Source organism: Pleurodeles waltl, chromosome 2_1, assembly GCF_031143425.1.
Source record: "Pleurodeles waltl isolate 20211129_DDA chromosome 2_1, aPleWal1.hap1.20221129, whole genome shotgun sequence".
Lineage (NCBI taxonomy): Eukaryota > Metazoa > Chordata > Amphibia > Caudata > Salamandridae > Pleurodeles > Pleurodeles waltl.
The window spans coordinates 201,197,759-201,223,441 of NC_090438.1; the positions used below are offsets into that span (position 1 = coordinate 201,197,759).

The following is a 25,683-nucleotide window of genomic DNA, read 5'->3' on the forward strand; positions in this document are numbered from 1 at the left end:
ACAGCCTGTGGGCTTTAAGTTCTGAAGACCTGAGACCTTTTCTGACCCACCGGGTAAGGGCTATAGGTTGCATTGTTTATTCCACAAAAGAGAACGAAGACTCAAGGGCACATGGTGAGCACTGGTGCTTTGCTTTGCTGAACTGCCCTGTCCACCTTTCACCAGAAGGTGCTGCCACGCATCTTAATTCTGAAGGCATATCTTTCTGATCTGGTGAACAAAGGGCGCATAGAGGTGATGCCTCCAAAAGAAAGTAGCCCCAGATTCCTCTCGATTTACTTCTTAGTTATCAAGAAGTGAAGGGCACCTGAGACCCATCCAGGATTTATATCTTCTTTACTTGTTCATTTGGCAGGACAAGTTCAAGGTGATGTCTCTTACACAAGTTTTTTTGGCTCTGAATATGGGAAATCAATTGGCATCCCGAATGCCCAAGATGCCTGTTTGTATCCCAATTCTTCAAACCTAGAGACATCACCTCAGGTTCATAGTGGAACCACTGCAACTCAGTTCATTGTCCTACCATTCAAACTGATGACTGCAACACTTACAAAAAGTGCTGAAGGTTGTAGCAGCTTCACTGCGAAGGTTAAGAGTTCTTGTATTTCCATAGCTGGATGACTGGCTAGTGAAAGCACAGTCCTTGGCTGAACAGCTCAAGTGGTCAATGTCAGTGGACAGTGTCTCTACTTGTGCTTTACCATCAATGGCCAAAAGTATTACCTCTCACCAACAGAGACCTGCATTGTTGCAGTACTGTTTATGACCCCCATGAAGGCCTTTCCTCTTCCATGGAGGATTGCAGATATTTGATGGATGATTTCAACTCGGACTCTAACCACCAGTTGAGAAAGTCTTGCATTTGCTTAGTCTCACTGCTTCATGCGTCCTGCTGGAGCCACATGCCCCCTTCTAGTTACACTACAGAATGGCTAAGCTGTAGAGATGTAAAGAGAGACCCTCTTGATCTAAAGACTCATTAAGACTTTATAACGTTTATTTAGACCAAAGGGATAGGATGTGACTTGATATACCCCAAGGCTACAGAAAATGTAGATTGTGCTTGCAAGGGCTAGGAATAGGAATGTGCACTGCTGTTCTCTCCCCAAGACATTGCTAGATCCTCTACTAAACAGATTTCAAGTAGACCGTGTGAATGACGTGTGGCAGTCTTAATGACATGTTTTTTTGAAGGAATTTCTTAGATTTTAGTGACTGCACATTTCATAAGTAAAAAGATAATACCTTTATACAAAAATATAAAAATAAAGTTTACTGCCTATACTGCAGCATGTAATGGAGCAGGCATTCTTCGTGTGTATCCAAGATCAGGTGGACCTCGGGGAGGTGTAAGAGGACAATGGGTAAGGCATGGCCAAGCATGCTCAGTAGCAGCGCCTCCTAAGAGCTTTCCTACTAATTTTGCAAACCCTCTGCCATGCCAATGGAAACCTACTCCAAACATGGAAATATTATTTTTCATTAACTCTTTCAAATTGCCACTTTTTGCTAATACAATCCTTTGTACCACTTCAATAAACCATGAAGCAACAGCATGCCCTTCATATGTCATGATCACTGGGACACTATGTTTTTGATCCACTGACTTCATTCAATCTCCACACTCACCAGAACTGTGACATGCTATATTGCGACCTGCATCAGGTGTCATGGGGGGGTGTTCGGGGAGGGGGGCCGGGGGGGGGGGGGGGCGATAGAAAACTAGCTGAAATCTGGCCCTAGGAAGATTTTGGCCAATATAGAGGGTTCCCCAACCTGACATCAAAGACTTGTTTTACAGGTATTTTAATGAATATAGCAAAGCTTTCACATACACCTAAAGAAACTGGAAAGATTCTTAATTATCATTGCACAAAAGGAAGTACTACATTCATATGCAGTGTTCGACATTAAGTTTTGAATTGCTGGGTGGCACAGATGAAAACTGTGATACTAGCCTTGACATTTTGTTGTCCAGTTATTCAACGTGGCTGATTTTCTACGTGCATTCTGTATTCATAAATTCATAAAACGTTATCATCACTTGATTTTGGGCATACATTTCCAAAGCAGTGGAAGATAATAGTAACAGCATTATTCCATTTCAAGGCTGAAGTGCTCCTACTTACTGAGCTTTTCAGTACAGAGGACTGCGTATCACTTGCTCAAGGCCAGCCATTACCTAGCAATTTCTGCACAAGCATGTTTTTCTGTTCTACTTTAGCAAACAATAAAAAGTGAGGATACATGAATTCTATTGTGCAATGTCAGAACATAAAGCAGACAGTTTCTCTGCGGAAAGATCAACAATAACAGAATCCATTCATTGTAATAAAAAAGTGAGATCAAATTGGATTACTGTGTTTTAGCCTACCCACAAAGACTGTCAATGTTCACTGGGCTAATGCAAAAAGAACAAGTGATGGACGGAATACTGAACAATGTCAGACATTCACCCCCAGTACAGAGATCTGGGCCTAAATCCTTCGTTTTTTTGCTGCCCATGCCATTCCAGTTTGAACCCAGCCATATGCAAATCAGTCTTGACCCTGTTCCCCATGGGAACAGTCCAGCCCGAACTGCCAGGCTAGGTCTTCCCTGGACTGGAAACAAGCATCCTGGGACCGGTTTCGGGGTTTCACCCCTCATCATCCAGGCTAGCTTAAATCCAGTGGCATGGGAAGCACGGGACCCACATCTGGGCATACCCTTCCCACTTGGGGCGACAAATGCAAAAGGGGCGACAAATGCAAAAAGAACAAGTGATGGACGGAATGCTGAAGAAGGGCGATACCCTGAAACCGGTCCCAGGATGCTTGTTTCCGGTCCAGGGAGGACCTGGCCTGGCAGTTCGGGCTGGAATGTTCCCATGAGGAACAGGGTCAAGACTGATTTGCATATGGCTGGGTCCGAACTGGGGTGGCATGGTGAGAAAAAGAACGATGGATTAAACCCAGATCTGTGACTGGGGGTGACTGTTTGCATTGTCAGCACTCCGTCCATCATATATGCAATATTATAAGTGGGAAATCGGCCACTGCGGCTCCGCAACGGGGACTACACTGATCTCTAGTGGGGTAAATGGAATGCAATGTCTTAGGGGACAGGTACACCAAATAAACTATATTATACTGAATCTGTTTCAATCAAGCACAAATTGACACCTTACCAAGCCCAGCATGAATTTTGAGCCAAATTTTGGCAGTAATAGGCTTGTTGCTAACTGGTTGCTGGGCATCTTCTAATTGTAGCAGCGTCGGCCACCTTTGAACGCGCAGCACCCTATCGAGGTGTGTTATGAGTCTTTGCCCATCTGCCATAGATAGAAAAGTCACCACTGTGCGTGAGGGCTCGGTGCCTCATGGAACGCTGGCCACAGCTGGCGTGCCGTAGCTGCAACTTTAACATATTGCATACTGACAAAAACGTCCCTCAGGATAAAAGTCCAATCACATTATACAGCCACCCTCCTGCAATTTATAAATGGCCATATGTTCTAATATCTGTGCAAAACGGGTGCAGTATACTGATGTTTAAGTCTGAGGCATACAGTGTTCGTCCAATTATCCATTGCGCTGTCCTGTCCAAAAGTCTGCCCATAAGTCGGATCAAGTGTGAAAAGTTATCTAGGATGGCTTGCCCCCACAGCAGCAGCCCCCCAAGCTGGAGTCCATCATGCATACCCTCGAACAAAGATCTCTCCAAGTTGCAATCAATGTCTAACTGGTGTACGGCATGCTGCAAATGTGCCACTATGTAGTATAGCTCCAAGTTAGGCTCTCTGTCCCTCCTTTGTCCCACTCTTTCTTAAGATTATTGAGTCCTACTATGCATCTACTGCCAGCCCACAGGAGCTCCACTAATGGGGAGTTGAGTTCCCGAAATAGCCCCCCATGGGATCTCATACATAGTGCCTTGTAGGACGTAAAACAGCAAGGCAAAATCACAATTTTTTTTATCGGTGCAACTTTATACATCAGAGACAACCCAAGGGTGTTCCAGAATATGATTTAGGGGTACAGATTGCAGAGCACTCTGCCCAAGTTTAATTTGTACGTCTGCTTCACTTCATGTGCAATTTGCACGCAAAGGTATTTAACACTATCCTTCTTCCAGGGCAGGTCCAACTCTGGGAGCCAGTCTGTGGGTAGGTCCTTCAGCTGGTCCAGTGGGAACAAGGCAGACTTAGCGCTATTAAGATGCAATCCGGGTATTTCCAGAACTCTTGCATAATATTAAGCAGGAGCGGGCCAGAGATATCTGGCAATGTCTGCATACAGTGGTATTATATGCTCCATACTGTCTATCTGTATACACCACTCCTGTAGGGCTTGCCGAAGTCTACAGGTCAGCAGCTCCATCACTATAGCGAAAATCAGTGGGAACAGGGGGCATCCCTGTCGGGGGTCCCTCTGTTGGTCAATTTCCTCCGAGACAAACACTCCTGTTCTCACCCTCGGAGGTCTTCTAAACAGTTTATCCTAATTAATGTACTTGCGCCCTATCCCAGTCTGTCCAGTACGTGCCAGATATAATCCCAGCGTACCAAATCAGAGGCCTCTTAAATATCAAGAAAGGCAAGCGCATAAGGGTCGTCTTCCAGCTCTGGCGCATGGAGTACATGGGCAAGGCAACGCAGGTGGCGCAACATGTTCCTCTGTGGGATAAATCTTGACTGATCAGCATGGATCAGGTGTGTGAGATAGGGGAGTAGTCTTGCCACCAAGACGTGGCTGAGGATCTTCTGGTCAACATTTAGCATGGAGAGTGGTCGATATGAGGTCACCTCAATGGGGCCTTTAGCCAGTTTTGGTATCATTACAATAAGGGCCTCCCTCATGCAGTCTGGGCTGTGCCTAAGATTAAAGTGAAACACAAAGACGTCACCCAAGACAAACAGGATTGTGTTCTAGTACATTCACCATGAACAGGCTCTTTTGCAGTTAAAATAAATAACAAACGGCGAGCAAACAAAAGAATGACAAATTACACCACTGATTTAAACCCGCCACTGTAGAGATCTTCCAGCTTTCATTATTATTCTTTTTACTCTTTTTATTAAGTTGGCATTCTATAGCGCACACTGCACCAATGGCATGGCAGTACAGAACCTTGCAGCAGTCGGAAGTATGAGTTTCCAAACATTTCTGTCATCGGAAAAGCATGCTTGCCTCATCATCAGTACCCTGTGCTTTATGCAAAAAGCCTGTAAAGAGACACCTGGCTTCTTTGTCTATTTCCATCGTTTGCGGGTCTTGTTTACATTGCATCAGTGAGGTGGTCAGTCGGAACCAGAGAGAGTCACAGGTTGTGTGGAAAGGAGGTGTGCTTTTACTCCACCTAATGACTCATGCTTACACCAGGGCTTTTTATCATATGTCTGTGCCAAAAACCATCTGACCACGGCAGGCCTACAAGACCGACTCGCTATGTCTCACTGATGCCCTGTCAACGACCTTCCTACAGGCTAAAAAAAAAGCCACAAGTGAAGAACAACTGGATATAAAAGTCAGAATGACTGGGGCTTTAGATGGGATTTAGAATTGCTTCCTCTATATCATTTTGTTTATTATTTTTCCACTGAAGACTTATCTTGGGACACTGATGGTGAGAGACAGGAAGCAACATAGAAATAATCATCGAAAGAGAGTAATGACAGCAGTAGACTAAGTGAGCGAATAATTGTTCAGTAACAACATGTTCATTCTAGACAAACCATGACCAAAAGGCTGTTTAATTTTAAAACAAGTCTTGAAATATTATTGGTTGAGCAGTGATACTCCCTGCATGTGCAGATTGTATTTTCCTTAAAATAGTCCATGACATAATACCTACTGTAAAGAAACAGATTGCTAATACTGGATTTGATTTTAAGTGGTCAGGGTTCACTTCTTAAGAGCAGGACTACTCTCCGTCCTATGGGGCAGCTTTTCTTCTGATTCACACTGTATTCCTGAAGATTCACCATCTCTTGAAATAACCCAAGCCCTGACCTGGACGTAGAAGCTTTCAATGCCAGGAATATTTACTAGTTGATACCTGACAGTAAAAGGCCGTGGAAATACCTACCTATCACCTAACCATGTGGTATCCAGTCCACGTACTTTCACTGCTACACAGAGAAGCCAAAATACATTATATACAAAATATTTACAGAGAAACCCCAATTGTGCACTGGGAGCGAGTCAAAGAGACCGTTTTGATTAATGCTTTGGAAGGTAGAAAATGTATCAGGAAATGTGCTACCAGAGATAGTAACTTGTTTTTTCAATTCATTATTCTTTCTAAAAATTCCTCACCTCTTCTAAAACCTTCTTAGCAACTCGTCCCAAAATGTGTGGACCTGAGAATTCAGCCCACGGGAGGACACGGAAGAACCACCTACAACAATACCAACTGGAGCCCTGCACAACCAAATTCGTCCTCAAATTCCAGCATATAATGCCCTGTGAAAGAACGAGCAGATACCCAGGTCTGGGAAGGCAACCCAATTCAGAAAAGCTGAAAAGTAAAGTTGCACCTCTCCCCTGTATAGAATGGGTGCTGAACCTGAACACAGTTTATTAGGGCACTGCCTTATTTATTTTACCCTTTAAGGTTTTGCAAAGCACTTAGCTATCACGTTAATGTTGTCTCAAATGAAAAGGGCAAAAAGGGAGAGCAAGACAGAAGAATATATGGGAGGGCTGAAATCCTCTGCTGAGCCTCAGGAAGTCAGTGATGATAGGCAATATACAGGAAATAGGCATAAACAAATCAATGACCTGGGATGCAATCTGCAAATGTAGTTTAGATGGAAAAGTCTTTAATTGCTATATAAAGCATTAAAGGCTTCTGACTGGTTTATGTCAAAATCTGTTGATGAACAGTAGGCAGAATAGGTGTTCTAATGTCTATTTTGTGGTTGTCATACCATAAAGTGAGTGAACAGGAGGGTTTTCAGATTGTTTTCTAAACTTTAAGGAGTTTTCTTTACGTTTGAAGGAAAGAGAGGTAAGATCTTCCATTGTCTTGTTCATGGAGCGTTCTTCTAATGAATGATTTGATTCTGTATTGACCTGGAGAATGATATCTCAGGCACCTGTGGTATTGTCGGCCATGGAAAATCAGTGAGGTAGCAAGACCATGGAAATACTTGTGCCTTATATAATTGGACCTGAATTGTGATCTCTTGGATCAGAAGCTAGTAGAGTGCAGTGAAGACAAAACCCAATAAAAGCTGGTTATCCAGATGGTAGTCTTTGGTTCTGTCAACAAAGACATGGCCCTACTGAGTTCAAAAGGGGGTAAACACTCTTCTTGATTAGAGGGGTGAAGAAGGGGAAAATATCAGACTAAGCTTCTGCAACTGAGGAATCTCATGGGCACAAAAGAAGCCTGACCCTGTACCACCACAGCAAGCAGGAACAGTATGAAAATGGATCTACACAAAAGTGCTGACACTCCCAAACTCTGCATCAAAATTACTGCTTTAAACATGAAAGATTCTTTCATCAAGAGGACGTGCCCACAAATGGCACACTCATCTAAAATGTAAGATCCCATGCAACAGACCTAATGTTGTTAAGCATTCAAGAGTCCCTTCAAAAATTGTAATAAGACAGGTAGGTTGAACAACAAGCTCTGGTCGAGAAGCCCTAAGAAACGGAGATTGTTTTCAGAGAGGCCTTTTCCATTCCCAGATTAAAGCACTTGTAAGGCAAGGAAACAGCAAAACTAAAAAACTGCACAACCTCAGGAAAAAATGGATCCCTAGTCAAGAATTTCTAGGAGTGATATATCTAGAAAGAACTGATGCAAGGGCACTTGACTGCAAGTCACACACTAATATTCCATCCCTCCATCTTCCCCGACCTCCTCCCCCTGAAGGTGTGCATCTCAGCCTCCACTCTCACAATGATAAAATGTCGATATTCAGATTCAACACCCCTCACTACTGCTGCAAAAGTAGACTGGGTCTCATTAGGCCAATGGAATTGGCAACTGTACAAAGCCACAACACCAGGGCAGTAGAGGAAAGTGGTAAAATGCCACAACATATTCTTTGGGATGAAGCACAAAGATGCATTAGCACTCGACAGCCAAGACATATTCTTTGGGGTCAAGGACAACATGTTTTTATGTTTCTTTTGTGCACTGGACAAGTGGACCCAACCCTTGCAGCACAACCCCTTTGGCTGCCAATATGCAGTGTGCAGTATAGTTATGAGAAAGAGAATTGCTTGCTGCTACGGCACAATATTCTTCCTTATGAATACAATGTTCGCAATTGTATACATGGTTAAAAAATGCGAATCATTTACTAATACAGTGAACAAGATAATGCAATGCAGTGACCAGTCAGCTCAGCTTACATTACTTACAGTGATTCCAATGAAAACTATGTATACGTGTGCAAAATGTACCTATTACCTGACTATTTATAGCGCGCCCAGATGGAAGTACACAGAGAAACATTTAAGTAAAGTTGTCCTCAAAGTAATATGTACCCAAATATTATTTACAGTTTGATTTAAAGAAAGGAAATATATATGAAATGTATGGTCCTCTGTCTATTTCTACATCCTTTCACTCTACTGGCTAGCCGTGAGCTAGAATGCTTACATTGCATCTAGGGGTATATCTATGAGGGTTATGCGCCATGCTTGCACCACGCAACATGGTACATGCAAGGCGTAAAGCTCTAAGTCATATTTTTTATATCATGCAAAGCCACTTTGTGTGGCTTTGAATGGCTTAAAAAATATGGAGTAAGGCAATGCAGTGCAAATCGCTGCATTACCTTATTCTGCACTAGGGAGGCTTTCAATGGGCGTTGCATGGGTGTTCTCACGCAACTCCCATGGTTTTTTATGCATTCCCAGATTTACCAACCCTGGTAAACTTGGGAATGTGCCAAAATCCTAAAGTAACGAGGAGAAATAGCTTTATTTCTTCTTGTTTTTTCCTCTTTCTATGTGTGCTGCATTTTCTACCATGGTGCAAGGATGCCTGCGTCTGTGCTATGTGGCCAAAAGGGCATCAACGTAGGAAGAAAGGACAGGAATGTGCCGTACTGGCTAAATACAGCACATTCCTGCCCTTTCCCTGTGACGCAGGGTAGCGCAGCAAAGTGACCTGCTGTATTGCCCTGCGCCACAAAGTTCCTAAATCTGAGCCTTAGTGTGTTGTCATCGGTTGTCCACCGTGGAAGTCAGCATCAGGGACTTTGGCAACCTAGGTAAGCTAATCACTGTTGAAAAACTGTATATACACAATCTGTTTCAAAGCAACTACTGTAACCAGTGGTTCCCAACCTTTTAACTTTTGGGGACCCCCACTTTATCATTACTAGAACCCAAGGACCCGCACTGAATAGTTATTGGAATTCGGGGACACATGCCTAAACATTGTCGATAATTTGAACCACACAATACACAAAACATACAAAAACAAGCATTCCATCAAACACATACACACATGATAACACATTTTAATTTGCAAACAAATAAAATAATAAAAAAACAAACATTTTAATAGGAAGGTTGGAGGTTTTTTTTATTCAATTGAAGTCGCACATTGTCCATGCTATATTCTGTTTGATGCACCTGCACTGCTCCCACAAATCAATGTGAGGATACTAATATAATTTCTAGCCTCAATTTAAATTCCTTGACATTTACAGTACGTTTTAACATTTTCAATTGTACATTTAGCCACTTTATCTACACTTTATTAATCTGTTAATATTAGTTAATTTCCGAAGCAGCCACAGACCCACTGCGGTGGATTAGCAGACCCCCAGGGGTCCTTGGAACACAGGTTGGGAACAAGAACTGTGGGACCTTTATCCCTTGTGATTTTTTGGTATCTGTGCAACTCTCAGTGGAACTAAAAATTCACAAGGGCTTCTTATAATTTAATGCCTAAACTGAATAATCCTGGTGCAAAGGAGAGTTAAAACAGGAAATTGTGCCTTCTCTCACCACAGTCACAATATTGAGTTTGCTGCCAGTGCCAGAAATGAACCCATATTACAGGCATGTAATACATGCTTTGCATTAATAGCACAATGTTTTTGCTTGATGATGTCATCTCCAACTGAAGCTGTTGTAGCTGGATTATGTCTGAATATTTTAGAATACAAATAAATATTAATCAGAAGACAATGGAAGCACAAGCCGAAAAGGAAGACAATTTGTTATAAATACCTGTGGTCTCATCCTTGGATTCCATCGCACATAATAGTTCACCCATAATTCCAAATGGCTCAGACTGGCAACAGGATAAAGCACATGATTCTCATAATTTACATAGAACGGGTTAGTAAATTCATCTACTTGACTATTGACGTAGGACCACAGTGAGATCGTTCGTATGTGCAGCTCCTAACAATGTAAGAAATAAGCAACTTAGTACTTTATCATAAATGGAAACATTACTACAATCAAAAGTATATCATTTCTTCAGCCTTACCTGTGGCAATATAGGATAAAAGATGCTTTATAACATTTAAATATACATGAAAAGAGTCAGTAAAATGTGAAACAAACGCACTGCGGGTCTTAAAATAGTTTAATCCTCTTATAATTTTTGAAGGGCTTTCCATCAAAGTTTCAGACCTGCCCAAATGTACATTCATGGTTACCTCAATAAAATGTATTTAAAATATAAAAGTGTAAAATCCAAAAATGGTTTGCGTAGGGTCAAATGACTCAGTTTAATACTTCTTAATTTTAAATGAAAGAATACATTGTTGAGGGAAGGTTATCTAGGTTGAATAGTGTGTATGTGATCTTGGTAAAATGACTCTACCTATAAACTGTGGTAAAACAAGAATAAACAAGAAGAAATTAAACTCACCTAGATTCATTATATAGCAAACTCCCTAACTGGGTATACCCTGCAACAATTCCACAATAACCATGATAATCATTAGTAGTGCTAATGCAAGTAACTAACAAATACATGTCACATCATCTAGTTTTCAAACGGTAATGGTCTCATCAACAAATTACTACCTAAATTAATGTAACATTACATTATATTTAAAGCCTCAGTCTCATACTAGATGTTTGTATTTAAGAACTGATTGCTTCCACGTCATGTTGTTCAAGTTGTTCTTCAATTTGCTATGTAACTTTAAATTATTTTGTCTTGCTGCCCAGGCAGATATAACCTGGATAGTGCAAATTCTACTTTAGTGGGAGGCACTTGTTAGCACATCAGTGTTCCATTTGGTATCTTCCAATTGCTATATCTCTTAGAGTAAGAACAGCCTTATTCATCAATTCTTTACAACAGAGGCATAGACTAGTAAGTAGAAATAAAGAGCTCCATCCATTTGGAAGCATGACATTTTCAAAACTTACACTTCAGTTGGTTAAGCTTCTGTGTTGAAAGTTTTGGGGTGATCAGTCAAGCGGGAGCCGAGAAAAAGAGGGGTGGAATCCCAAAACGTGATTTCCCCATTTATTTTTCCATAGGGTCTTTACACCCTAAAGCCTAAACTGCGGCATGGAATTACACCAAATTTGTCAGTAAGCTAGATTTTGTTGCACAGATTGTGCTTTTTTGTGATTTGGAGTAAATCCATTCTGTAGTTTTGGAGATATTAAAGGCAAAAAAATATAGATATCTAGGGACATGGATCTTCCTCGGATCAAACTGTCTCTGTGCTGATTTCTGATTGGCTGCCAACACTTTAACATGTCTGTGTGTGTGGCAGAGGGGAGGGCTGAGATACATGACTGGACTTTATGCTCTTATGCACAAAACCTATGGAGCAAGACACCACTGGCTCCTCCCCATTTTAAAAAAATATGGCAATAAGAGCCTATCAAGCCACTTTTATTATTTTACAGGGCAGGCAATATTAACACTGTTTGCTCTGTGGCCTCTTATATCTGGTCCACTTGGCTTAGTCTAATAAAAGAACTGGATTGAGCACCATACGAATCCCCAGATTTGTAATAGCACAGATGCAAAAATAATTTTTTGTCTATTTCCTGTTTGTAATTTTTTATAATTATTTTACATAAAACAAACAGTTAACATTGGAATGACTTTGAATTTGTGCAGGACAGAAGGCTATAAGGGTGTTGTCATTGCCACTGTTTTAATGCTTTGTATATTTGTCACATTATTTTCACCAAGAGAAACGTAATGGATGGAATTCTCTGTGTATTATTGTTTAAATGGATTGTTTTATTGTTTTTTAAATAGTAGAATATGTATCTTGGGATCGGATGTGCACTAGACAAAGTTTTAATCCTTTCATTGTTTTCATTATGTTATGGCTACAAACTGAAACAACATAACAAAAGTACGCACATGCGCATCAACCCTCCAACAAAGACAGAATGGCTAGGGCAAGTAATGAAAAACAAAAGGTTTTCCGAGCTGCAACATGATGCTACAATGTTGAAGTTGCATGAGAACCGAGGTGCAGGTAGATTACTTTTGATGAAAGGAAGCCATAGTATGGTAACAAGTCTATATATACACTGAAAAAACAAAGGTTACAGGGATGTAACAAAGGTTACAGAGATGCTATAGTTATGCTTATATTTTAAAAGGATTTAAAAGTACAAAACCATGGAAATTCAGCTGTTATAGTTAGAGTTATTTCCAGTAATTATAACTCATGCCCTAAGGTAACAATAACTCGTGCCTTCGCCATGCACTGCTAATTACCCCAGATATTACATCTCTTATGACATGTTCTATGACATCACTGATAATATCACTGTAACATTTGTAGAAAAATTATTGATTAGAAACCTGTGCATTGGAGGGGTGCAAGTTATAGTAACCTTAGGGCACAGGTTATAGTTACTTGAAATAACTAACTATGACAGCTGAATTTCAATGGTTTTGTATGTTTAAAATGTGAGCCTAACTATAAAGTCTCTGTAACCTCTATTTTTTTAATGGGTATATATATATATATATATATATATATATATATATATATATATATATATATATATATATATATATATATATATATATATATATATATATATATATATATATATGTTTATTCTACCTAGTGGCAATTGCCACTAGGGAGTTATAGTAAGGACCTTTTTTCCCTATAGGCAGAGCATTTTTTGTTTTGACAATAACTTTGGCGCAGTTTGATGAATCTTAACGAAGTTTTCAAAAATTATACTTTGGTCAGTTCAGTTGCTGTTCTGAAAGTTTCAGGTTGATCTGTCAAGTGGGGGCCGAAAAAGGCAGGAGAGGGGTCCAAAACACTTTTTCCTCCATTCTATGTCAATGGGATTTTTCAAATTTAACACAACTACAGCCCGAACCATTGAATGGAATTACACCACAAGGGAAAAGCAAGGCCCTGATTAGCTGGCCGCAACTTGACAGAAAAGTTGAGGCCGCCATTTTGTTTGTCACATCAGCTCAGGGTGAGAAAAGAGGAGTGCAAAATCACATAAAGGGTCTGGATACAGGTATCATGACCCCAGAGGACACATAGAGGGGTCCCTGTGACCACTCGTGGGCAAAAAATTGCCCCTGATCCACAAGTGGATCCATGGTTCCCTGGACCGGTGGATCCATGGATCCAGAGAAAAATTTAAAAAAAAACAAAAAACAACCACTGCATCTAACCTCATTCTGAACACGACTAAAGGCTGTGAGCAGTTTGGGTTGGGTGCATGCAGGAGGGTTGGCTGCAGGGCTTGGCCACAGGCCAGTCCCTGTGGCCCAACCCTGTTGCGCACGGCTGAATATATTTATGTCTGTCCATGCTTAAACAAAAAAACAAAAAAAGCATAGAAATTCACTTAAAAGAAACAAAAGGGTTACTGGGACGTTATAGTTAGGTTCTGAATTGCCTCGCACGAAACCAGAGAAATTTAGCAGTTTTAGTTACGGTGAACTCTAGTAACTATAACTTGTGTCCTAATGTAATTATAACTTGCTCCTTCGCCATGCACAGCTAGTTACTTCATATATTAAATCGCTGACAACACCTTCTATGGCATCACTGATTATTATTACTGAAACATTTGCAATCAAATGATTGATGAGAAAAATGAGCATGGCCAATAGCTCTTGTACTGGTGAGACCTATTGGCTTTGCCAATGCTTCTTTAAATTTGGTGGTGTGAGCTAGTTTGTTCATGATGTTCGAGATCTTCTTCCACTTTCTGCTCGCAGTTTTAGAGAGTGAGTGAAGTAATTAAGGATATTTTTCTATTTTGTGTCCAAGGTCTCTTAATTTTAGTATAACCGCTTCTGGGTGTGCTGTGACACTATTTTTAAAATAATTAAGAAGTGACTTGATCAATCCACTTGCAGAGGATTGAAGATTTGAGAAAATTAGGTCCAGGGAAGGGCCTTTATTGTGAATAGGTGAGATGCAATGTTGTAATAAGCTGTTGCAAAAGAAGGATTTAGGAAGGGATGAGAGGCTGTTTCTGTCTTTTCCTCAGTGATTTCACACTTCCAAGAAAATCTCATGTAAGAGAAGATTAGCTGATCCATGCCGTAGACAAGAAAAACCTCAGTAAATTTAGCTTTGCTGACAGGTGGGCAGTATAAAAGTTTTAGCATTTGGCAGCGAGAGAGTGTGTGCTTATTTAACCCACACTGTGAGCATCATAGTGTTTATTAAACCCTGACAAAACCTGACAAACAACATCTCTATGAGGACAAGCGTGCTATCAGGATGAATCGTATTTTTGAGTGGGTGTTTAAAAAAACTAAAAGTACAGTTATATTTTTTTGTCGGTCCTCTTTATTACCTTCCCCAGTATCTAAAACAATCAAATTTGCATGAACAGATTATATTTTAAAGTCTGGACAGAACCATTCCAGGCGTAGCACTGGAATGCCCAGACCACCTGTGTGTTTCGTGTAGCGGCTTCAGTGTGACAGTTCTGCACAGATGTGGGTCACTTGCTTGCTGTGCCACAGGATCCAAGCTGTACCACACTGACGCCGCCTAGCAAGGATAGAAATTGTCTGGAGAGTCTTCTATCTACTAAATGAGTTTTTTTCTGTTTAGAGCAGTGGTTCCCAACCTGTGGTCCGCAAAGCCTTCTTAGGGGGTCCGCGACTGCTTAGAAAATAAAAAAAAATATTAACAAATATTGACAAATTAGGTCCCCAGCCTCCAGTAATGACTCATGCGGGGGTCCCCGGATTCCAATGATGATTCAGTGGGGGTCCCTGGGTTCCATTAATTTTAAAGTGGGGGTCCACAGAAATCAAAAGGTTGGGAACCACTGGTTTAGAGTATTGGTTTGCTAATTTATCTTGTGTAAATGTTCTGAAAGACTGGGGTGGATCCAGCCCTTTTGTTCTAAACGGAACATCTCTGAAATAAAATAAAAAAGTTAGGGGCTCCCTAGACGGACACTAGGGATACATGAAAGAAATCCTGCAGGTTTTTTTTTTTTTTTTGCAGAATTATAACTTTTTCATATTCAGAAAAGGGTGAGAGGCTACCTATGTGGTAACACACAACTCCTCGGACACTGCTTTCAAATTCATGCTTCACATCAGATTCATTGAAACTAACGAAAGATACATGCTTGTGTTACCTTCAGGATTTTATAGATATGGTTTACCCTACATCAAGCAAGGTCAAGTAATATGTATTCATTTCAGACCACAAATGTCTTGCTAAGTAAGGATTGAATTTAGAGACATTGTTCGCTCATGAAGTAACGGGATCGCCACCTAACGATATCCGACATCACCACCTTGTGGTCAAATACATAATAGGTTCCTCAAAACCATGCAAAGCCAGATAGCACTGCAAGCAAGCCCTTTTTAAGAAGACTGAATGCAACCGAGTTATACCAAGAGCCACTGGAATTTTACAACTGGAGGGGATCAAATTTTACAGCAGGGTTGACTAAATCTGGGTCAAGAAAATGCAAATTGTGTGGCATAATGCAGCACACCATGTGACAGTATCTCCTAATTATGTTATCTTTTTTACACAGGAAAACGCTGATTGAGGAAATGGTTCCACTTTATTAACAGCAGTTTAACAATCAAATACAGAAATATGCCACTGAAAGGTTAGCAGTCGACTTTTGCCAAGGGCCTTCCAATGTGTGACAATATCTGGCGCCTTGTTTTTACTAACGTTTGATTTCATTTGACCTAGACAGGGGCGCCTGGAGACATTCGAAAGTGTGGGGTACGTCGCAATGTCGAAAAACCTACAGATGCTGCCCTCATTCCGGTGTCTCTCGAGATCATGAGGATGACGGTGTTGACACTGTGCTCCAAGAGGGAGCAGCCGTCCAACCGAGCCAATCCCATGAAGTTAGAATGGCAGGGAAAGGGAAGGAAGGTGGTTGACTTCCTACAAAAGCCAACGCGAATCTAACAAATCCCGGAGCTGCTCTCATGCTGTTTTCAGCATCAGAGAAGCGACAGGACTGGTTGGAGAAGACTAATCCAGTGCTCATTTTGAAGCTAGAGGCCCGTGCCTGCAACCTCCTTGCTGTTTAACACTGCTGGGATTGCTGTCGGGCTTGTTGTCACAACACAGCAGGACTATCAGACATGCGCACTCTGCACTGGCACGATGAGGCTTGCAGGTCATCGTGCAATCAGTAGGAATCAGTCTGGGCCTCACACTCACGCTGAAACAGCGCGGGCTGGCAGCACAGATGTAAAAAAAATGACAATGACCATTTTATTAATTTACATTTACCTTCTGCTCTCCCTGCAGGCGAGGTGACGCTCCTTCGCCCTTTAGGGGGAACCGCCTCTGGAGTTAGAAACAATGTTTTGGTAGAATCTGGTAAATATGCTGATGTGACTGTGGAAAATCCATACTTTTGCACACTGCACCTGCCGAATCACATTTGCCCAGGGCCCTAGCTGTAACATGCATAGTGCATCCAGGAGTCAAAGTGCATAAAAAAGTATGGGAACTATGATCCTGAACAGAATGGAGATGGGTTCAGGGTATGTGGGGGGAGGGTCAAAGGAATGGCTAAAAAATATATATATATATTCTGTAACTATTTTGTTGGATTTTCATTTTCGGGTAAGAGTATATAGACTAACGTACACCTTAAAGGAAAAAAACAGAAATGCAAGTTAAACTAATCAGCAGGACATGAACTGTTTTACATCATGAAACCTCTATTTATAATACGATTGCAGCAGATGTCTGTGTTTTTAACCAGCGAACCACAGAATGTAATCCTTGTTGGTGTTGTGGGTATTAGTGACTTGTTTATTTTTAGTGCTACAAGAAAGCCTTATGACAATGCAAGTCATTATTTTAAACTTGTATTACACACGGTATAAGATAGGCTGCCCCAAAAAGATTTAGGTTTAGAATTAAAGTGCTTCCAAAATATAGATTTTAATAAAAAGCGGACTGTACCTAGTACAAATATTTACTCTCCATTAAAATCACACACTCCGTAGCTCAGCTTGTAATGTCCTAACAATACCACCCAAAAAGAAGAAATATTTGTCATCACTAAGCTTTAAGTGACTCCTTCAATTAAAGCCAGCTGCCAATATTAACTTCCATGCAGCCTTTACATTTGCTAATTAACCAGTTGCACATATTTCTATTTCTTTCAAGCAGTAGGCAGGCTCGTTTTTAGATTGAGCCTAGGCAGCACACTTGCACTGTCTTCTCGACATGCTGTATTCAGTCTGTGGGCTTTGAACACACCCAGCACTTTCCATTATTTGTTTCAAATGCTTTTCTAAATTCCTTAGTTTTCAGTGGTTAATCGTGGCCATTTGTCCCTAATTTTTGTGTGTCATTCCCTTCCCTGGCTACTGGCCCTTTTACATGTGTTATTTTGCTTCTTGCCATTTAAGTTAGTTACAGCGCACTTTTTTTCTTTAGATTGCCTCGGCTCATGTGTTTGGAATGTTGTACTGGCTTTCCGAAGAAGACCCCTCCCACGCCCTCTTGCGGCTCACTTTAATCACTTAAAAAAGAAAAAATACAGTGTGCGCGCAATATGAGGCTCTTAACAAAAGGTTATTCCACCAGTTTTGTCCAGGGCCATACTATTTTACACAGCGTGCACAAAGGTGTGTGTATGGGCTCTGAAACCATGCAGTAATCTTAATAACAGTACTTTGTCACTCTTCCTCATAATTCAACTTCGTACGTTCTGGGTTTCCTCTACAATGCCTTACGCTAATTGAGTGACATCAGCACTACATACACAGTGATTGGTTGCTGATTAAATTACACTCCGGCAGAAAGGGCGGGAGAGGTGAAGGCGGGGAGCTTTGAGGAGAGAGCACAACTCAACAGTAAGCACCCCTCTCAGCAGCATGCTCTAGAAGCTTTTCTCATGTATGGGCATATTAATAATTTATTTTTGTATTCGTGCACGGCTGACTGGACTGTGATGAGTATGCTGCTGCTTTACCACTGACTGATTTGCACAAAGCTCGCCTCCAGGTGTAATAGCGTTGCCAGACAGCAGACATAACGCATAGTGAGGCGCTAGGAAACTAAGTGGTTTAATAGCATGTTGTGTTCCATTTCTCACGGGCCGTTTTAGCATTTCTTTAGCATCTCATCCAAGGAGCCTCTGGAGAGCACCTTGGCAGCTCGGTACACTTCACATGTAATTCATTCCTACACAATTGATTTCAGTCAGAAATGCCAAAGTTAGTTTTGGCACATACCTTCGGCCAGGGTTTAACAGTCGCATAGAAGCCCAGCATCAGAGTCAGGACTTTCTGAGGCTCCTCGCATTTCAAGTGATGGTGAAAGTACAACCAGCAATAATTATCTTTAGTCTATTCAGGCACAGGCATCCCTGGCTTTTTCCATTTCTACCATATGTGCTTGTTTTTTCTAGACTTTTGAGAAATTCCTGTGGATGAGATAATCACCTCCAGATTTGTCCCTCCTGTTAGGTCACACCATCACCCACGACTTAATAATGACTTAATAATGAAACAATAGCCGTTTCATAGCAGTTAATAATACATTTTTAGACCTACTGTACAACCACAATGCTGTACAACACAGCTAAAATAGACTTAACCAATAGCTCTCGCAGAGGTGAGATCTACTGACTTTGCCAATGCTTTTTTATTCAGCTGTCTGTCCCTCCCTCGACTTTGCCGCACAAGAGACTCTCTCCCTTCCATTTCAGCTGAGGCACCTTAACCGCCGGTATTAACCATCTCTGGACGGCTGTCTCTTAACAAAACCTGTTTCTGATAAACTTTAAAGAAGTATGAGCATGTCGTGCTCGACATATCCTGCCAACTTTGTCCTCTGGGTACATCAAACATGCACTGATTACCACCAGAGTAGGCCATGTATAAACATCGGTACTGATCGGAGTGTCCCGGGTTGTACATGACCATGTGGACACTGAGGTGAGGTATCACTACAGTGAGGGTAAATACCCCCAACTCACTTTTACTAACGGGGTCACTCAGCTGGTGAATTATATTTTGTGATGGGGGCCTGTCCCATGATATATTTTCATGGACAATGCATTCCTGCCAAAAAAACAACAAGAGATCTGTTTAAAGCTCATCAGTGCCAGTAGATCCACTGGATCGTCCCTGGACATCTGCCCCGCTTGCCACCTCACATCTTACCACCCTACCATTGCAGGCAAATCAGTCACGTTTTTATCATATTCTGTTGGAAGGCAAACTCCGAGAAAAAACTAAAGAGAGCAATAGTTTTACCAATTCTGAAGAAAGCCAATCTGAACCCATATGACTCATCTAACTGAAGACCAATCACTCTCCTACCCTGCATGTATAAGTTATTGGAGAAAGAAGCTACTCAACAACTTCACACCTAGGCTGAAAAGCATAATTTACACATGCTGCATTCTGGCATGATTAGAACCGAGCCATTGGCGATGTACGCAAAGGATCTGGGGTAACCTTTCTCCTAGGTCTCTCCACTGCCTTTGATATTACAGATCACAAGATACTGTTCAACATGATTTCTTACTGTCAGGTAAAAAAAAACCAATCTTTCTCCTGGCTCAAAATCTTCCCAATAAAACAGAAAGTCCATTTACACTTTCTCCTCTCCGGTTATTCCACGGTAATGGGGAGTCCTAGAGGGTTCTTCTCTGTCGCCCCCTCTTTTTAATATATATGTTCAAGACTCCGCAAAACTTCTAAGAGATTTGCTACAGTTACTAACATATATTCTGACAACAGGGAAATCTTCATTAATTTAATGAGGAACCTAAAATATAAAAGAGGAAAACACCACCTCTCTCTCAGGTCTGCCCTCCATTCTAACATCAGCCTATGAATGGACAAAAATGAACTCCGTAAAGCACAATGCATCCAAATCATGATGCATCCTCTAACGGCATTTCATAATCTTGGAAACTTTCGCAAAGCCGAACTGAATCTGTTCTAGAAGATCAAATCGCAAAATATTATGACTGATAAAATTTTTGTAAAATCACGGTTGGACGACTCCAACTTAGTATATCTAGGATTGGATTGTTTAATAAATCAATGAACCAGATCGAAAAGATACAAAATACTACAGTGAGAACCATTTTTCGACTCAAAAAACAATTGGGTGCCCATAAAAAAAGGACTTTCTTTAAAAAATCCTGTATAATGAAGAAAAGTTTACAGCGATAAAGCACCACATTGCCTCACTTGGGAATTCCTAAAATATCACCTATGTCAAAATCTCAGATCTGTAAACAAAGCTAATTTCTTTCTATTCCACTTCAAGTAAAAGAAATGGAGAGGCCGACCTCTTCAAACTCTCGGAGATTCTACCTGAACACCATTCCCTTGGAAGTACGCTCTGAGGCCACCATTTTACAAGTTACGAAAATGCTGAAAACTGGGATCTAAAGTCGCCAGCAGCCACATCTTTCTCCATTTCAGCTATTATCACAAAGTGACTTGAAGGGGTGAAACGCTTAAAAAAAGTCCCATAAAAAATGTAATAAATAGATAAAACGTCCAACAGAAAATAAACCAGACAAAAATTATAGCATTGTAAGCCTATAAGTATCAGAGTCAATAAGCAAGACAATGGAGAACGCCAAATGAACAATGTTGGCTAAAAAAAAAAGAATGTTGCTCCAGTTCATAGTTTAACCTGATGGCGAGTAATAGTCCAGACTGTTGGAAATGGCCCTTTCTGCAGGGTCATCCCTAAACATTTTGCCTCCTTCCTCCTATTCTTTCTGACCAGTTTTTGTTGGCTCTAGGACTCTGGGCACTTTACCACTGCTAGCCAGTGGTAAAGTGCATATGCTCTCTGTAAATTGTACTGCTGAATGGTTAATCCATGATTGTCATATCTGATTTACTGGTAAGTCCCTAGTAAAGTGCACTAGAGGTGCCAGGTCCAAACCTTTCCTTTTACCACTTGAAAGGCACCTCTAACGTAGGCCTCAGGTAGCCCCATGGGCAGGGTGCAATGTATGATAAAGATGGGACATGTACTGATGTGGTTTACATGTCCTAACAGTGAAATACTGACAAATGCGTTTTTCACTGTTGTAAGGCCTATCTCTCTCATAGGTTAACATGGGGGCTGCCTTTAAATATCCTTAACGTGCAAGTTTCCCTTTCAGAGTAGATGGAAATATGGGGTTTGGGGTCTCTGAACTCACAATTTAAAAATACATCTTTTAGGTAAGTTGTTTTTTAAATTGTTCGTTTGAAAATGCCACTTTGTGTATTCCACTTCTGGGTCAGACTGAAAGCTGGGCTGTTGTGAATTCTCTCTAGACAGCGACACAAAGGTGGCTGGGGTGTAGCCTGCATATCCTGATGAGCCATCTGGGTTAGAGTGGAAGGAGGATTGGTCATTTACAACTGAAAGGGCTCTGCCTGCCCTCACACAATGCAGTCTCTGACCCCATGGAGTGTGTCTGGTGCCAGGCCTGGGCAAGGCAGGATCTTGTGAACAACAGAGACCTTCCTTTGAAGTATGCCTACCTCAAAGGCAGGAAGGGGTATGAGTAGTGGACCATAAACCCCAGACTTTTAGAATCTTTCTGGAATCAAGAGGAACCTCTGCCAAGGAGAAGGGCTGGAGGAGGAGTACTGCCCCTTTGCAGTGTTACTTTGCTGAGTTGGCCTGCTGTCTCTGCCTTAAAAAAGAACAAAGTATGAACTTTGCTATGTATCCTGCTTAAGAAGGATCTCCAATGGCTTGGAGTAGAGCTTGCCTCCTGTTAGAAGTTTCAGGGATTTCAAAGACTTCATGTTCATCTGTCTACAGCACTGGCAACTGTGTGTTTTGTGCTGTTCAAGAAGAAAAACCTCTGTGATACTGCCACCGAGCTGCTGTTAGCACCGTGACCTGTGGGCCCCGCACTCCGGCATCGCCTTGCTCACACCGCAGACTGAGCATCCCCGACTATGCCACTCCTGCTGACACCGGCGCCGCTGCCGCCACCGTGGCCTGTGGACATCGCTTGTGAGGTACACGAAGCACTGTCCCATCCTGCACTGCAGCCCCGGTCCACCGACGCCAGCATCATCGTCGTCAACAGACATCCATTTCTGCACCGCGACCAGTGGACATTGCAAGGAGCCCATCCCGTGCCGCACTGCCGACTTGGGCCTACCAATGACAGCTCTTTAGCAACCACGACGCTGCCTGCACCGTGACCTGGTGGCACCGCACGTCACACCGCCCCACTTCACACTGCAGCCCTGGTCTCACTGATACTGCTGGATGCAGTCACTGAGACACTGCCTGCACAGTGACCTGCGGGCACCGCATGTCCCATCATTCCGCTTTGCACTGCAACACCGACGCCATTCACGCCACCGCTCCTGATTTCATCAGCCCGGAGTTCGATCTGCAAAGCGTGAGACTTCAAGGGCCCGACGACCTCCACACCAAGTCCGGAATCGACACCGCAATGCAGTTCTCCGGATCGCATCACAAAGATCACAATGCCCTGCAATTCCAAAGGTACTGTTTGTGGGTGTTCGTGACACCGTAGCTGGCTTGCAACGCCACGGACGGCCTGAACTGCTGGTTTTGTTGATCACGACGCCGTGATAGCCCCAGGTGGATCTATCGACTTCAAGGAACTGTATTTTTAAGTAATTCTTGCAAAATTCATATCTTATTACTGTATGTTGGATTTTTCTCGTTTTGGTCTTGTTTTATATAGATAAATATTGGTTATCTTTCTAAAACTGGTGTGGTGTCCTTTTGTAGTGTTTTCACTGTGTTACTGTGTGTTATGTGCAAATGCTTTACACATTGCTTCTGAGATAAGCCTGACTGCTCATGCCAGACTACCAAGGGGGTGAGCAGGGGTTATCTGAACGGTTATCTCTATTAACCTGACTAGAGCGAGGGTCCCTACTTGGACAGGGTGCAAACCGACTGCCAAATAGAGACCCCATTTCTAACAACCAAATAAACAATGTTGGCTGCAAAAAGATGTTGCTCGAGTTCATAGTTTAACCTGATGGTGAGTAATGGTCCAGACACTGATGAGGATGACCCATGATGTTAACGGCATACACAGCAGACAATGTTTGAAGAGTTATTAGTATATTAGCTTTGCTAGTAGTTTGTGCAAACACTGCATCAGCAAAGCAGTATCACTGGAGACACTGAAATCCATTGTAACATTCGCTTTCCATTTGTTTAGTTGCTTGACTCTCTGAAAACTGCCTCCTAGGGACCTGGAAACCTGTTGACAAGTGTCTGGTGTCTTCCTTCAAGCCACTTTAGAATCTGCTATCCTTCACATGAGCCACACCAAATCCATCTTTCCTGTGAAGAGGCGGCTTTGATTTGTCACCAAGTACTGTGTGTGGGCTGTGCTGGGGCTGTATGTGCAGAACACTGGTGGGCCATTGCTAAACCACTGATGAGGCTTTGCTATGTCACATGTGGAACACTACGGCGCAGGTAGATGACGGCAAGGCATGCTGAAATCTGGACCAAGTTACCAGCGGGGTAAGCACATTGACTTTTAATGGTTGAGCTGTCGCTCCGGAGAGTCAAGAGTTTTTCCTGACCTTTGGCATTATGTTTGCATGACTCCAATATACATATAATATAGATGCCTTACTCCTTTTCTACTTGATGACAGGGCCAGTTCACTAAATAACACCCAAGGCACAGAAGTCATAGGTGATAAATGACTTTTAAAATGTAACAAGAACAACTGTAACATCAGCTTGTAACTCCTTGCCAGTCAATGGCTTGTCCATGCATCTGCAATTGTTATTTCCATGGTGCTTTGAGTCTTCACTTGAGCATGAAAAAGTTCTGCATGACGGTAACAAGATAGATTTCATATCCCTGTAGGTCTCTTATATGGCTGGAGATGGTTAATGCACTTCAGCCTGTGCAAGGAGTCTATGTGGCATGGATACCTTGGTGCACTTGACTGCCGGTAATAGCATCTGGATAACTGCACTCAGAAACTAAGAGTAGTGACTAAGGTTTATGTTTGTGTGGTGTATCTCTTATTCTCCCTTTAAGTCTTTGTCAAATCATCATCGCTTCGTAGGTGCCCTGAACAGTAAGTGGTACGAGTGTTTTGTAATATATTCTGGTGTGTTCAAGTCTGACCAGAGACTGCAGCAGTGTTCTTCTTTGCAAGAGATCTGTTCAGTGTAATTTCACTGGTGTAAGCCAGTGGATCACTCCCTTGTTTTCTTCTTGGCACTTTCTTCTTGAATGGGCCAAGAGGGCCACAGTGCTTTAGAGTCGACCCTGTGGTGAGTAGGAATAGCCTGGACCAGGTGTCGGCCCTCCTCACTTGTGGCATGTGTGTTGAAGCTTCATGCCCTCAAAATGAACCTACTCAGCTTCACGTTTATTTGTTTATGTGACAGCAGCAGGCAGCTGCAGTATTGAAAAGCTGTTTAGAGCAACAGCATTCTGAGTGCAGCATCTGCAGCAGAAGTCGGTTTTGCATTGGACTGAAGCGGCTCTGCTAGGTGCAGGTGGTGGACAACCAGTTCATGCTATGATTAGCAGTGTCTGTGAGCAGTATGTGGTTCAAATGGAGGAATGGCTAAGGATTGCCTGGATGGCAGCAGCTGGTATGCAGACCACACTTTAGTTGCTGCCCTTGTTCTCTGGTGTCATTCCTTCTTTAGGGAACATTGCACAGTCGTGGAGTGCCTGGCTGACAGGTGTGCAGTCTCTTTATTACTTTGGAAACAAAGAGCCCCAAGCTCAAAAGGAACTAACAGCCCTATTTCAAAGGGTGTGGTCTTGGTTTTACTGATTGTTAGTGCCAGCCTTTGATGCGGTGTAGGACAGCCTGCCATATTAGGTCACATGAGGCAGTGGCTGACAGTAGAAAAATGGGTTAAGTATAGGGCCTTCTCACTCATGTCTGCTTTATCCCTGTGAGGCAGGGAGGGCCTCTGCACCAGCTGGGCCTAAGACTATCTGGTGCATGGATCACATTGGGCCTGTCTAATACAAGAGTAATTTGATGTTGCAGCTCTTATCAGATGGTTCACACAGTGGTCCTACTACCCACCATATGCATGTAGTAAGGTTGGGTGGGAGAGACAGGGGGCAAAGACTCAGATGCTTCATCTAGAAGGGCTGATAGGTGGTCTCCCTTATCAGCAAAGCAGGAAGAGCACACTGTCAGTCGTTTCATGGAAGCTCTCGAGCTTTGTCTCTGCTGGAGGTGGCAGAGCTGAGCCCTTTTCCATGCAAAACTGTGATGCCAGGCTGATGCTGTATGTCTGAGCTGT

General features: G+C 42.2%; 1 protein-coding gene across 3 annotated transcripts in view; it reads right to left on the reverse strand.

Moving 5' to 3' along the window:
• The window catches only part of MTMR1 (myotubularin related protein 1), a 403,694-nt gene that overhangs the window by 8,598 nt on the left and 369,413 nt on the right, over nt 1–25,683 (reverse strand). For all 3 annotated transcript variants that reach the window (XM_069212405.1, XM_069212404.1, XM_069212403.1), the window contains one exon: nt 10,191–10,367. In XM_069212405.1, coding sequence (XP_069068506.1) covers nt 10,191–10,367 — 177 coding nt within the window. The remainder of the gene's footprint in view (nt 1–10,190; nt 10,368–25,683) is intronic.